Here is a 15,966-nt window from a genome sequence, read left to right as displayed (position 1 = left end):
CTGTGGATTCAATTCATTGCAAAATACTATTATAGTCAACAGTCCACTAAAACTAGTTTAGAGGATCAGTAGAGTAACAGTAGGCCAAAGTAGATATTGTTGTGCAAAAAGTAATGGGCAGGTCACCATGTAACACATCAGGAGTCACCATTTAATGCATTCACTATTATCATGTGTGTGAGGTGGAAGTTGAGGACCAATAATTGCATATAAATTTTTTTTAGGAGAAAATATACCTTCCATACATGTTTTTGACGTCTTCTAATATACTAGAAATGTTTTAGTTGTGGACTTCCTTAAAACAGATGAGTGGTAAAACTGTTGTGCAAAAATTTCAAGGTAGGTCACCAGTTAATAAGTCAGTGTTCACCAATTATTCCATCCAGAGTCAATATATATGTGAGCTAAATTTTGTGAACCAATTATCTCGCACCTATGTTTATTAGGTTCAATATACCTTCCATACAAGCTTTGAAGGTCATGTGATTCATTGTGAATGGTATACATGTTTAGTACCGTAACAGTAGACCATAGTTGATATTGTTGTGCAAAAAGTAATGGGTAGGTCACCATGTAATACATTAGGCGTCACCAGTTAATGCATCCACTGTTATCATTTATGTGAGGTAGGAGTTGTGGATCAATTATTGCACAATAATTTTTCTTAGGTGTAAATATACCACCATACATGTTATTGACATCTTCTAATACACTAGAAATGTTTTAGTTGTGAACTTCCTTTAAACATAGCACTTGTGAAACTGTTGTGCAAAAATTCAAGGTAAGTCACCAGTTAATAAATGAGTGGTCACCAGTTATTCCATTTTGAGTTATCATATATAATATGGTTTTATTAGTGAGTTTGGCTTAGGTGGATAAAAAAGTTCACATAATAACAGTAATGTCATACATCTACTACATTGCTCCAACCCACTTCCAGGCATTTGAATAAATATCACATGCATGACATGCAACAACTATTTTGTTCATAAACTTCTGTGTATTGTGTGCTTCATCTAACTATTTGTTAAGGATAACAACTTGGGCGTTTCCAGTTGGTTCAGGGATGAAAGTTGTGGCTGAGTTGCAGTGTTCAAAAAATTCTTTGAGAACTTCGTCATCTACAACCAATGCCACACCAAACCTAAACAACCACGACCACCACTATCTGCACTTCAAAAAAAATGCAAACATTCGCCACTTTTTGCTTCACCACACCACAACGACAATGGTTGGGGAAAAGAAAAATACTTTACCTTTAACCAAACGAAAGAAAAGCCTTAGCCTTGGTGGAAAGCAAACACAGTGATGACGCCCAAGCGGATGCAGAGTTTGAACCAAGAAGAACAGATGCAAAAACCAAATATTGCACAACACTCTACATGTTCAAAACCCCCTTTTAGTGGATTTCGCAAGGAGTGGTGGAGAGTTTGAAAGGATTATGACCTTTCTCTCAATAGGGTGGGAGTGGTTTTAGAGCAAAACCGTCGTTCTATTTTATATTCTCTCACCACTTTCAAATGTTCCCTTTTGATTAACCTTCTCCCTCCTCCACATGCAACTCCCATTTTGCAAATAAATAAATAAATCCAAAATTCATTTTCCACATCAGGGAGTAATGCAGTAGTCAAAATGCGATAGTCATTCAACCATTTTCCTTAATGAAAATATATTTCAAACCAAAGCATTTCAAATATATCAATATCAAATTTAGTCTTAGATTCTTTAGTTATAAACCTCCAAAAAGGGTGGTATAAAATATAGCAAGACTGGAAAAAGATTTACAAATAGATTTATGTTTTTAGTATAAGTCTTCATGCTAATGAATCTTTGTATGAATTTTCAAAATATAGACATTTTGAGATGTTGTGAGAGTTTTTAAATTATATATTTTATAACTTCGTGATGATAAAGAAATAAATCCTTATAAAATATTAGAATTTACTAATATGTTTGTCGTTAATGTTATATTTGACTTTATATAAAACCTTCTTTGTAAAAAAAATAATATTTAGTTTAACAAAACAAATATATATATTTATTTTTCCCCCAAGTCTCAAATGTATACTAATCTTTTATATCTCTATCATTTATCATATCGAAATTTGTATCTCCACTTTTTTTATATTTAATATACTAATTTGATTTTAATAATGATTTATTATCTTTTAATTAAATGTGCCAATGAAAATTTTAACACTCAAATAAGCATTTGAATATATATGGAATGAAAATCAGAGAGTTTACATTCATTCTGATTAGTCTAGCTACTCATAATGATGAATCTAAATATAAAAATTTAGAGTTGTTGTCTCCCTCTCATATCTTTCTTTATTTCAATTACCAAAGTGTCTCAAGAGTGTTTAAAAAGAAAAAAATAAAAATCATCCCCTAACATTAAAACATGACTTTGTTTCCATAATAAAATACAACACAACTTTATCTCCAATACATCTTTTGGTGGTCAACAATGGAGCTTTCCTTTCTAGAAAGGTTTCTTATAAAGCTAAGCTTCTCATTCTAGTGCTTAAGGTTTTTATATGATGAAGGTTTCTTCTTGTGACTCAACAACAATATTGTTGTTGAATTACAAAGGCCATATTCAAATTCTTACAGAATTGTCTTTTGGTGCTTAGCGTCGACTTGGGGACTCAACTGCAATACTTTTTAATTCTTTGAAAATTTCGACAAAATCACCACAAACACATTAATTTCCTACTTTTATGTTTCTTAGTACCTCATTTTGTAATTCTAAGCTTAAAAAGGCATGATTTACTTAAGAATGTATCAAATTCATGTATTTTAATTGTCAAAAGCATATATTAAAACAAGTAAATTAGACACTTATCAAAAGCTTATGGGAAAGATTTATATAACCGACATGGTCTCAAATTTCGCAGGAGTCATCATTGACCTCGAGCACAATTGATACTTCAGGGGCTTCTTAGTCTAACAAAAAGAAATTGAGGAATGTTCCCATTAAAGAAACACGACTAGTTGAAATCTTTGGCAACCACCTTAAAGAAGTTATTTTTGAAGTTTTTGTAGGATGGGGTTAAGGGAAGGAAGAGGTAGACACATGGCTTGCCGATCAAAGACAACCACCCAATAGGGTCACTCGGGCGAGTAACATAAAAAGTAAGAAATGTCAGAGCGAAGGTCTGCAACCCTAGCTCCGAACACAACAGTCAAAACATTTGCAAATACCCCTAACTGTTGTGGTGCAATTGAGTAGGGGCTACATTCAATAACCGCAAGACATCTAGGGTGACACCATATATAAAGCAGGAAATAAAGATGAAGATCGGTTATGAAATTAGAATAAAAATATAAAAAAAAAATTGGGGGGCCTCCCAAGCCAGTCACACCATGTTCGTAGACGAAACTCTTGCGTGCAAACACGTTGATGTCTAAAAACTCTCTTCAACTAAAGGAATGTTCTCCATGAAGTACCTCACACGGGCATTGGACCTAAACTTAGAGAATTGCATCCGAGCACTCACATCAATCCAGTTGTACTCGTTTTTAGAACAAATGTGCTGGGAAGAATAGTGTAACAACTATGGTGGAACCCATGACAAAGACACATTATTTATAGAAGGCAAAAGGGAGGGAGAACACCAAGTGACACAACGCCCGACCGTTGAATTGTTCCACATCCAACGGTCACATTCTCCCGACGTTTCACATCACACTTGACAAGCACGTGTTCCGATTTTCTCATGTCTACAAGACCCTTTGTTGGGCTCACCTGATTCGGGCCCAGGGGCCACTATATCGTACGAACCGTAGTCAAAGGAAATGAAATTTTCTTTCAAAAAAAAACTTTGAGCACCCACTCAAGCCTGAAGGCCCAATGAACCATCTTAAGAATTTTTTAAATATATGTCCAAAACAGATATTAGTAGACACTATCTTAAATGTCAAAAAAAAACTTATGAATATAATATTAAAAAGAGTCCAGAAATAGTCATTAAGATCTTCTTTTATCCATTTAAAACAAAAGTTATCATAAGGTAACTCTCTTAATTTAATATTAATAAGGTTGTTGATAATTAATGTTAATATTCAATATCACAATTACTTGAGATTTCAATTCTAATATATGTTAATTCTAAAAATAAAAATAAAACATTTATTTATTATTTTTAACTTTATATAACTAATTTTAAGAATTAGATCTGAATTTTATTTTATTTTTTATATTTTCTCTCTAGGGTAATAAGGGAAAAAGAATAATTGGGTATTACATTATCTTAATTTTGTCGAAGATATAAAAAACTGAAGGAGGGTGGTGGGGCCAGGGCACTGTATGCGGACAAGAAAAGGCTGCTCCTATGGATAGTGCTAACTACCTTTACAGACAACAAGCATAACACAACATTACATTACAAACCAAAGGAAACGTGTTGCCACTCAAAGACAATAGGTTGCCTAGTGTCGGTCACCCATCACACATGTTACCTTATTTTCCTCTTTTCTTTTTCTCCACCATCACTTTTATCATAAGTTTACCCTATAAAAAAATAATCATGTTGCTATATAAAGTGATGCGAATCTTGGAGATCTCGTATTAACAACTAATTTATAATTGAGTAATTTTTATAGATGGGAATAATTTCAATTTCAATTTATTTTTATAAAATGACATTAAAATTTATTATAATAAAATTTGTTGAATTTATTGTCTCACTGTTGTTTTGACTGAAATAGAGTGTGAGTCTTCCAAGATCATGAGAAAAGATTAAATTATTGATTTATAAATAAAATTTTTGATGTTCAAGTTAATAGATGTAAGAAAATATGAGTATAGAAAAATGTATACTAGATTGAAAGCGACTGCTTTATGTGAAAATGCATCACATTTATAGACATGTGTGAATTATTAAGATATTTAAATGATAATATAATTGATTGATGTAATATTATTGATAGATAGATTATACTCTATTTAATTTATTATTTTTATATGTACATCTTAGATATATTGAGATTCATATTTTATGATATATTATGCTCATAATTATATTTATTATGGTATAATAATTGTGTGATATACTATAATTATATTTTGTACAATAATAATATATGTAAATATTGTATGATATTATGAGAACAATTATATTGATTCAATATTATTTTTTAGTTTGAATGAAAGGAAAATACAACTATTATTATAAATATCTAGTTGCAACAAATATAAATCTAACTTAATTTTCAGTGAACTTTAAATTCTTAAAAACCGGACTTTAAATTTAACTCAATTCTATAAAATTAATGGTTGATTCAATAACGATTTGATGATGATGAATAGCACGATAAGTTCAACAAACAACAAATCAATATATTTTATTATAATTTAACTTTCCAAAATCAACTTTATACGAAGAAGTCCATTACAAATTTTATATTTATTAAAGATAAAATCAATTTACTCTATATAATCGTAAATTTAAGCTCACTTTTTAATAATTTAAGATTAAAAAATAATTGTAGAGGTGCTAATTTTATTTTTATATAGGTATATTTAAATATAAATATTTGGACCAATTTACACAATGAAAGTGGAGATAATTCTTCCCTTATAAGTTGATATTGTAAAAATAAATTAAATTTAAACTTCTTTCTTAATAATCTAAGTTTAAAAACAATAATTGTGTTTAAGAGGTGTTATTTTATTTTTTATGAGTCTAAATTTGGGTATTTGAACAAAAATACGCTCTCAGCCATAACATGCAGTTCGTAGGAGTTAAACAAATTTTACTTTTGCTTAGGAGCCATCTGCAATCCATCGTCAAGCCCAATTCAACATAAACTTTGTTTTTTTTTTCTCTATTAATCATGTATTATTTAATATATTGAGTAAATTGTTTAATGGATAGAATAAATTGTTCTTACACAGTTAAAATTTAATAAATTTCAATATATTTTTATATAAATCTATCTTTTTGTGAGACGAATAAGTTTGCAAAAATTAATTTGTATTTAAAATGTATACGAGCAAAAGAAAGTTTTTATGGATTGAAAATATACATTAAATATAAACAAATAAATTAATGTATGTTTAACAATCACATATCACTCAAAGAGTTAATGTAAAAAATGTTTAAATATTATTTACTTTCCCACCTTCTAAAATATCTTTTAATAATACTTCAAATATATTCTGATTGATCCGCATAATGTTATTCAGCGGACTTAAGATCAAAATACTATGTTAAAGAAAAAAAATCACAAATATTATTTTTAAGATTTTAAATTAAAAATTATGTATTAATATATTATATGAATTTTGTTAGAACCCACTAACTACCCCTTTCCACACACTCTCTTCTACCACAGAAAAACACTCCACTCCCTGTATTCCTTCTCTCAAAACCCTCTCACAACCTCCCTCTGAAGCAAGCCATCCCACTTCTAATCACTTCCACTCTGTTGCAGCTGCTGAAACCTGGAACCAGGAGAGGAACTCCTCCTCAAGCTGAGCCATCTCCCCTTTCGGTAAGACAAATTCAGTTCCTCCCAATTCTCTTCAATTATGGGATTTTTGGATTTGATGCTTACCAAACCGAATTTAGGTCTTAAACTCACCCTGAGTTATGAATTTTAGCCCCTTAGGTTGAGGACTTGAGGTGCCCTTGTGTTAGAGCCTTGCTTGTGGTGTTTTTTTTTAAAGGTAAGGGAAGCTAACCGATATTTTGTCCATTTGAGCTGTAAATTATGTTTTGTATGAGATTGGTGTGTTGAATTGATTTCTGGAAATGTCTGTGTGCGTGTATGATCATGTTTGTCTCAAAATTTCGTTCTTGCATGTAAAAACAGTGGGATGATCTGTTATTTTCGCCTAGGCGGGCTGTTCTCGCCCGAGCGAGACTATCAGGAAGACCCCCTCTGCTACTAAGCGAAATCTCGCCTAGGCGAGCTGGAGTCGCTTAAGCGAGACACACTCTCGTTTAAGCGAGCCAGTTTAGCCTGAGCGAGAGTTCGCTCAGTTTTTAATGTTTGCCACTGTTTGATGTCTCGCCTAGGCGAGGTAGCCTCGCCTAAGCGAGATGGTTTCTCGCCTGGGCTAGATTGCCTAGCTTAAGCGAGATTCACTGCAGTAGAGTACCTCAACTTCTGCTTTAAGGGAAAAATGACATGTTTTGCCATGATTCTATGCGAGGAAGCTTTCACATGTTTAATAAGTCATTAATTATTGTATTGTGTGATGAGATTTGAAGAGTATGAGTATATAATGTGATGGTTGTAATGGAATTTCAAGGGAAGTTCATGTGAGTTGTTAGAGTGTAAGGACGTGTGGAATCCATATTTGGTTGGTATCCTGAAACTCCAATAATCATTCACGCTCAGATAGAGTAGAATGGATTATGTCGTGAGGAGTAGCAGGAGGTCCTAGTCTTTGGATTGATCTAGTCCTAGACGCGAAGGGGACTTACCCTGGGAAGGGTCGGGTGATAACCCCTTGTGTCCAGACTCTGCAGAGTCTGGGAACCGTTGCAGGTGCAAGCCACCAAGAGCTCCAATGTCGCTTACACAATCCGGATATCGAGTCTAGAATTTTAATTACTAATCTATGTGTTGTAAGTGATGTACATGATGTTTTGCATTATCTTTCTTTTCTTTCAGTTAGCTTACCCTTTCTTTTGTTCATATGGTTTTGCGCTCGCGATTTCTCCTTTGCTATGATCGCCTACTGTCGGTGTGAGCAGAGCCTAGCCCAGTTGATGATGCCCCCCTTCAGAGCAAGAACTGACCTCTCTTACTTATAGCTGTAGTAGTTTTGAACCAGGCTTTTGAGGAGTCTTAGCTTGGCAAGTTGTTAGACCCCCTTCTTATACTTTTGGATGACTGTACCAAACGCTTATACAGTATATATATATACACACACATATATATAACTGCTAACTCTACTATCTGCTATGCTTGATCACGAATTAATGTTTTGTTTGATAGTGTGAAAAACTATTAAATGGGATGTTACAAATTTGACGTTTCATATTTCACTGATTTGCCGAGAAATATCATTTGCATAATTATAATAAAAAATTGGCATAAAATTATAACAAAAAATGTGATATAGTATATTAAGCAATTAACATGAAAATTAAAAAAAAAGTATAAGGATGTAATATGTGAAAAAAGTTGGTCATAAAATAAGTATAATGATGATAGTTGAGAAATATAATTTTTAAAAACTGTAAAAAAACCCAATTCTAGTATTTTAATGGTTTTATAATTAAACAAAATTAACTTTTATATCTCCAAAAGAATTCTAGTTACAGAAAGTTTGACTTTAAAATATATAATGTTGCATAAAAAACACACATAAATAATACATGAATTAATGTCCAGCGTTATCATCTTCTTTATCACAGAAAAAAAGTACATATAACGTTATCAACTCGTACATTTATCTTTGGAGTTTCGAATTTTAGATTTTGGAAATTTAAAAGAAATTTTTGACATCTATAATAATTTTATCCTAGTTACTTTACTTCTAATTCAAGATACGAGCTTTAACTATTTAAAATGTTTTAATCTTCATACTAATTTATCTTGGTCAAATAAAATATTATATTTTTCATAAAGAAGTAAATGATATAGCAAATAAAAAGATCATATAAGTTAAAAAATCTATTACATCGTTAGTCCCAACTGGTTAAACATGTATTTAGAGTAGTTATAAAATTTAAACGATATAATTAATAAGCTAGTTTTTATTAATAAGGACAAAATGATAGTAAAACATATACATCAAATGGTTAACAAATAATTAATAATTAAAGATTATAAATAAATTAATTACAAATCATATTATTTATAAAATATTATCTTTAATATTTGTTTATTAATTATTTTACTATTAATTAAGAGATTCAATAAAACATTTTTCAATAATGGATTAAATTTAGTAAAATAAATAAACAATGAAACAAAGGGGTAATTAAGTTTTAAATATTATGCTTAAATTATTTTTTAAAATATAATAACTAAAATTACAGATAAGAATTAAAAGAAATGAAAATAAAAATTAGAAAAAAAAAAGTCACCCTCTTCCCTTAAACTAAAGAGCACATCACACTATAATTTCCTCTTCTCTTCTTTCTCTCTCTCTTTAGTGTTGAAGTTGCAGAGAGAAAAAATGGATTGAGAATTCTCTCTCTCTCTCTCTCTCTTTCTCTTCCGCTTTCACTTTCCTTCGGATCATTCTGGTACTTCCTCTTCTTTTCTGTTTCATTTCAATTTTTTTTGTTGTTTTTGTTTTTGTTTTATTTGTTTTCTTTCTATCGGTTTAGATCGGCTTTGTTTGCATGACTAGAAGGAGAATCCACGTTCTCTGTCCATCGTTCGGTTTTCAGTTTAAGTGATTTCGTTGACATTGCACTCCAAAATTACACTCGTAACGGAGCTACAGAAGAATTTTGAGTTTTTATTTTTTTATTTTTTTTATGCTTTTGTTTCTTTTAGGAATTTGAATTACTTAATGTAAGAAAATTCAATTGGTTTTTAGTTTAACTTATTCTCTTTTGTTGTTGTCTTCTTTCTTGCCTTAATTGTTCTGTTGATATTTTGCGCCAATTTTGCTTCCTTCTATCTCTTTAAATAAAATCTTCAGTTTTTTAGGGTTTATGTTACTGAGACTGAAAGATTTGGATCCTGAACTACTTTCGGCAAGATATTTTGTTTTCATGTCAGGTTTCTGTTTTTGGTAGTGTTCTTGGGAGTTTTAGTGATCAATCAAGCCGCTAGAGAGATTATAAAGAAAATAATAATTGATAATTTGGTGAATTTTTTTAAAATAAAATATTAAATTTAGTGAATCCTAATAATCTCAGTGAAATTTGTGAAGCTTTTTACCATAAAGACTTGTCTATAATAGAATAACGCACTACATTGTTCTTATTTATTTTCCCTATGAATACCGTTAGATATTACGTAAGTTGACGTTTGGTGATTCGTATTTAGTTAATTTTTTTTTCAGCTTCTTTGCTATGGAAGACACGGATTCAGTTGCTACGCTGATAGATTCTACAACTTCCAAGATACAACAGCTGCAAAAGGCGTTTGCTGAACTTGAAAGTTACCGTGCTGTTACTCTGAACCTGAAATGGAAAGACCTAGAGGAACATTTTCATGGTCTTGAGAAATCCTTGAAGAGGCGATTTCATGAATTGGAAGACCAGGAAAAAGAGTTTGAGAACAAAACGAGGAAGGCTCGGGAAATACTGGAAAAGCGGCAAGCAGCTGTTTATGCCAAGGAGCAAGCCACGTTGCAGGGGCTTCAGGAGAAACGGGATGCTGCTGTATTTGATATTATGAATGCTCGAGAAAAGCACAGGAAGGTTTCGTCAAGTGAATTGGCTATTGTCTCTAATAGGGGTAATGGGGCACTGTATGTGGAGGAGAAACCAGTAGATGCCGTGTCCTTTGCGGCTGAAGGTAAAGTGGAAGAGGTGGAACTTTCTCCTGAAATTGAAACTGTGGAGCTTTCTTATCCAGATTTGGTAAAACTATGTAAAGAGATGGATGCTGCGGGACTTCACAAATTCATATCTGATAACCGTAAGAACCTTGCTGCTGTAAGGGAGGAAATTCCATATGCATTAAGTGCTGCTCCTAACGCTGCCTGTTTAGTTTTAGATTCTCTGGAAGGATTTTACTGTACAGAAGTGTCAAATCAGGATGTAAAGAAGGATGCTAACTTATTGGGTCTTCGACGAACATGTATCATGCTGATGGAATGTCTGTGTGATTTCCTGAGAAACTCAGATTGTGTTTCTAATGTAATTTCAGATGATATCAAAGACAGGGCAAAGACAGTTGCTGAGGAATGGAAACCCAGATTGGGTGCTCTTGACATGGATGCTAGCAATGGGAATTCCTTGGAAGCTCATGCATTTTTGCAACTTCTAGCAAGTTTTGGTATTGCATCTGGTTTTAACGAGGAGGAGTTATGCAGGCTAATTCCAATGGTATCTCGACGTCGCCAAACTGCTGATTTGTGCCGTTACCTTGGGTTGTCAGAGAAGATGCCTGGTGTGTATTTGTTCTTTACTTCATTTATATTCCTAGAAAAAGATCAAAACCTCAAATAAAGAATCTTAGGTTTTGAACAAAAATCTTATACAGCTAAAGGAAAATGTATTTAAGTGGGCTTGTAGTTTTATATTCTATATACTACGTCTTCATATAATTATCTCATCTTCACGTATCATTTTCTTTGAATATAAATTTGGATTTATGTTATGTGAAAAGTGTTTCCTTATGTTTCTCTTTGGTAATAATAAACGTGGCGTCTTGCTCAAGTACCCTGTGCCTGCAAAATCGTCCATTAGTAATAGGATTTTTCCAGGGCCATTAACTGTATTTGACTGCTTTTCGTGAATGAGCATGCAGGATGCTTCTTGCTAAATTATTGGTAGGAAAAAAAGAAAAAGGAAACATGAATTTTAATAAGTAATGGCTCGCATGCTTTCATGAAAGTGATTGAAGGTTAATCAAATCAGCTGCATTATTGTATGTTAGGATGTTCAACGAAAATTAATGAATATGAATATCAATGTTATATAAATTATCTTGTAAGAATTAAGAAAATCTCTAAAACTTATCTATTGCAAAGTAAGCAGTGATGGACATAACAAGTGCAGACCTTCACCTTAATTTCAAAGCATAATCCCCAAAATGGCTTTTGACATGCATACACCAATGACTTTATCATCTATATTAATCCAGAGAGTGAAGTAAGTTATTGCATCTGTTTACTTTTATTTCTAATGATTGATTTGGATTTTTCATGTGCAGGTGTCATTGAGGTTTTGGTGAATAGTGGGCGGCAAATTGATGCTGTTAACTTGGCTTTTGCATTTGATCTTACAGAACAATTTTCTCCCATTCCTTTACTGAAGTCTTACTTGAAGGATGCTAGGAAAACTTCTTCTCCCGTCAAAAGTGTTAACTCATCTCCCATAGCACAGGTAAGTTGTTTAGAATCTGTTTTATTGAGTAATTATCTCTCTGTTGTTCCTTGTAATAATTTGAACTGGTTCTCTGAAATGTATTTGAGTTCTCCAGACTTTATGCCCTGTCTATTGAAGTTGTCTATAATTTTGTAGTCATCTTGAAATTTTGAGCTTGGTAGTTACAGAGGAATGGTTGTATTGGAAGTGTTTTTAGATTGTAGTCAAAACATATTTCAGAAAGAAAAAGTCATCTAGTTGAGGTGCAATCTTATTAATTCTTTCCCAATCTGACTACGCATCCATATTTGTTTACCTATTTGATTTGATTAGGAATTTGGATTAGGTTACTCATTTCATTGAGGTGCAGTTATTTAAGATCTTACCAGATTCCTTTCCTGCATAAATGACTACAAAATTTTACAAAATAAGTTCTGGCAAATAAGGTAGGAAGCGGGCAGCCCGGTGCCGAAGTTCTCACCTAGTGGGGCCTGGGAACACAGACCAAACCCAGCAAGCAGAGAATTTGAACTCATGGCCTCTAGGTCACGGAGCAGTAATGTCATTGCTGGCACTGCACGGAGGCTCACCCTCACCAATAAGCTCAGAATATAGAAATATTAAAGTTGAAGTTCAAATTTGAAATTTGGCAATAGGATTTTGTTAGTCTATCAGATTATGGTTGCCTGCCTTGTTATGACTTAACTGGTCTTGAATTGGTTTTCTACTTTTAGTTTTTTCCATAGCCTTTCAGCCCAATGCTTTACATATCCCCATGTTTTTGAAACTAATATTTGTTTTTTGGACTATGCATCTTCCAATGCAAAAAGGCATTTCTTGTTGCCCTAGGTTTTCAATGTCAAATTCTGATTGCAAAACTTCTGCATTTCATTTCTCTAAGGCCATTGCCTGCATAGCAACTTCCCAGCTGATGAACCTTCACAAATAATGCGTGATCTGTCTGCTTTGGATTGGAGAGTACATTTGTTTCTTTAAGACTTATGTATCTTTCAAACAATAACATAGGTGACTGTTTTAAATGAGTATGATACAAGAAATTTTCAGTTTGCATACTTTGGAGCCATACCTTTATCAAAACCCTATGGAGGCCCCATGTTGATCACTTCAAGGGCCATTTAAGAATGCATTGTTGATATGTAACTGCTGTAGTGGCATATCCAGATTTGCAACAATCGAGAGTAGCGTATCACTACTAAAATTTTCTACGGGTGTGAATGTTGGACGCTTGATGACTCACGAGAAAAGACCGAGAAGGTTGGGGTAGAATGGAAAATGTATTAAAGGATTTGCTTGTAATTGCCTTTATGATAATTCTATTAATTTGCCTGAGTGTTAGCTTCTGTGATAAGCCAAACCAGCAAAAAGAAACACAATCTTGTTCTGTAAATTTGTCTATAATAGAAATAACGAGATTTTACATTGCTTCCGTTAAAACAACGAGGACAGAAATACTCTGATTCCAAAAAATTAGAGGGATGAGAAGTTAGTCAAGTCCATCCAAAAATTGAGGGAAGAGATATTCACTCACTGTCTTGGTTTGTGTGAGAGTTGTACCAATGCATGACAAAAGCATACTTTGGTCCTTATTTCTATGCTTGAAGATTTCTGATCTTGATGTTTGATTTTAAACCTGTTTGTGTGTGAATATATATTTGTCCCTTATGTGATATTCCTAATTACATGCCACTGTCTCAGATTGATGTTAACGAGCGAGAGCTGATTGCACTTAAGGCTGTAATTAAGTGCATTGAAGATCATAAACTTGATGAGCAGTATCCTGTGGAACCTCTCCAGAAACGAGTGAGCCAACTGGAGAAGGCGAAGGCTGACAAGAAAAGGGTAACTGAAGCAACAAAACCTCAACCCAAGAGACCTCGTGCTAACAGTGGTGGATATGGTCCACGTGTCACTAACTTTCCATCTGACAAAACTTGCTATGCTAGAGTTGCTGACAGGTATCCTCCTCCTCCTCAATATGTGTATGACCGATCTTACATGTACCCTGCACCAGCTGACAATCACTGCGCCCCTCTCATGGCTTCTGCAACTTATAACATCTCTCCTAATCCTGCCAACTACTTTGGGAATGGTTATCAGTACCAAGCCACATATCTCCACTAGTTAGCATGCGCGCCACACACGGTGAGCAGATGACCACGACCCCCTTTGTTTAATATTTAGTCTTAAGTCTTAACCCTTAAGCTGTTGTATGTTGCACTTTATCTATGTAGTTTTAAGAATCGCTGAAACTGATCAAATCTCTCATCTTCAAATTTTAACTTCTGTACTAGAACATATTCTGATCCTCTAATGTATGCACCCTGTTACCTTTCTACTATATTTTCTTCTTTCTTAGATCTCTCATTGCCACTTCTCACTGCATCTTAGGAACTAAACTCATCACTGAATTCATGGTTCTCTCTCTTTTGAACTGTAGAGTAGGCCTCGTGACATAGATCCATAAAATGAGTTTAATAGCTAATGATCTTTAGTGTAAGCTTTTGTACTCTGTTAATCAGATTCTTTCACAAACGCATTTTTTATGTGAATTTTTTTTATCACCACTAAAATATCTTGCTAACGACACATATAAGATCTTTTTGATTGGGATGTAGTGAAGAGCCAAACATAAAAGTAACAAAGTAAATCGGAAGGAAGGACATGAAATAGGTTTCAAGCATTTGGTAATAAAAAAAAAATGCAAGCAACAATTTATGCAGCAGAAATTGACTTCCATGCTCAAATTTGCATTTTTACCTTTTTTCCTTCCTTTATTCTCTCTTTATTTTTTTATTTATTTAGGGGAGAATGTTTATGGAAAATTATAGATTCAATATGATGGTCATCAATTTCTTTTAAGCTTATAGTATTCTTAAAAGTACATATTTAATATATTTTATTGATAGTTTACTTTATAACATCAATTTCCCTCTAGTATATATATTTTTTAATTCAAACTTAGGCTAAGCTAATAATATACTATTTTTTTTATTAAATTAGTCAATTTTAGTTAGAGAGATAAAATAAGAAACTTGATTTTCTTATTAATTTGTAATGGGTGAAGTCAAAACTTGCTGCTTACAAACATTATTCATAGGAGATCAGACATTTTAGTGATTGCATTAATGTGATTTATAATAATAAAAAAATTGCTTTTACAATAATTGCTTTAAGATTAACTGTTTATTCTTAATTGACTTAAATAGAATTTTACTCTTATTTTGATTAATCTATGTACAAATTTGTTTTTTTTAAAGAGACGTGTGATCCTATTAAAAAAATATATACAAATTTGGTTCATTCTTTAATTTATCTACTTTTATTTTTTGAACTTCTTACACTTTAATAATTAAGTAATCTCTTGTAGTACGTTAAATGAATATGTTAGCTCTAGGTCTAATTAAACCAAAAGAAAAATGCAAAATTAAAGATCGAATTAAAATTGAGATGCTTACAGGAGGACCAAAAAAAGGAGTAAAATAAGGATACCAAAATCATGTTTAAGTGTTTTTGGTTAATTGATAATATAAAAACATTTACACTATCATTCTATAACAATTAAACTATCCTTTTAGTTATAATGAAAAATATGATTGGAAAAGTAATAATAAATATTTTCATTAAAATGATGTTAAACATTGTGATGGAATATAGTTCCTACATCCCAAACTTATTACGGTTTTTTGTTTAAATAATTATTTTATTTAAAAAAAAAATCTTAAGTTGCACTAATTATTTAACTTATAAATAGTTGAAAAAATGAATGGGTACACTTTTAACTATAAATATTACATGTGTTTCATTCTAAAGATAAAAAAGTTATATTAATCTTCGTTTTCTATTAATAAGTGATAGATATAAAATTTGTATTTCATCTTATTTCTACTGGGTAATGTATATTCATGTTTATGGCAACTAAATATTAATTCAATATTTTTTATGAAGATGTAATAAAAATATTAAAAAAAAATTAATAAAATACTAT

At 32.1% G+C, this 15,966-nt stretch overlaps 1 protein-coding gene and 1 long non-coding RNA gene across 3 annotated transcripts; both read left to right on the top strand.

The window, feature by feature from the left end:
- The first annotated feature begins 6,399 nt into the window (after nt 1-6,399).
- On the top strand, nt 6,400-7,739 carry LOC114166532. Its single transcript, XR_003599949.1, has 3 exons — nt 6,400-6,501; nt 6,611-6,676; nt 7,713-7,739. It is a non-coding gene; the product is annotated as an uncharacterized LOC114166532 (long non-coding RNA).
- Nucleotides 7,740-9,084: 1,345 nt separating this feature from the next.
- LOC114166711 (FRIGIDA-like protein 3) lies at nt 9,085-14,336 on the top strand. Of its 2 annotated transcripts, none has more exons than XM_028051488.1 (4): nt 9,085-9,215; nt 9,986-11,040; nt 11,806-11,978; nt 13,677-14,336. In XM_028051488.1, the coding sequence occupies exons 2-4, from the start codon at nt 9,996-9,998 to the stop codon at nt 14,100-14,102; spliced, it is 1,644 nt and encodes a 547-aa protein (XP_027907289.1). In that variant the 5' UTR covers nt 9,085-9,215; nt 9,986-9,995; the 3' UTR covers nt 14,103-14,336. The 2 variants fall into 2 exon arrangements, with proteins under 2 accessions (XP_027907289.1, XP_027907290.1); XM_028051489.1 differs by having other exon boundaries at nt 9,090-9,215; nt 9,970-11,040.
- Nucleotides 14,337-15,966: the final 1,630 nt, after the last annotated feature.

The sequence above is a fragment of the Vigna unguiculata genome, chromosome 10 (genome assembly GCF_004118075.2).
Source record: "Vigna unguiculata cultivar IT97K-499-35 chromosome 10, ASM411807v1, whole genome shotgun sequence".
In the NCBI taxonomy this organism is placed as follows: Eukaryota; Viridiplantae; Streptophyta; class Magnoliopsida; order Fabales; family Fabaceae; genus Vigna; species Vigna unguiculata.
Note: the sequence above shows the minus strand (reverse complement) of the source record. Positions and strands in the feature narration are given on the sequence as shown.

Excerpts from the sequence above, each read along its gene's own strand:
- LOC114166711 (XM_028051488.1), top strand. The coding sequence starts at position 9,996 with ATGGAAGACACGGATTCAGTTGCTACGCTGATAGATTCTACAACTTCC. Across the intron at positions 11,041-11,805 it reads GTTGTCAGAGAAGATGCCTG|GTGTCATTGAGGTTTTGGTG; the intron begins GTGTGTATTTGT and ends TTTCATGTGCAG. Across the intron at positions 11,979-13,676 it reads ACTCATCTCCCATAGCACAG|ATTGATGTTAACGAGCGAGA; the intron begins GTAAGTTGTTTA and ends CCACTGTCTCAG.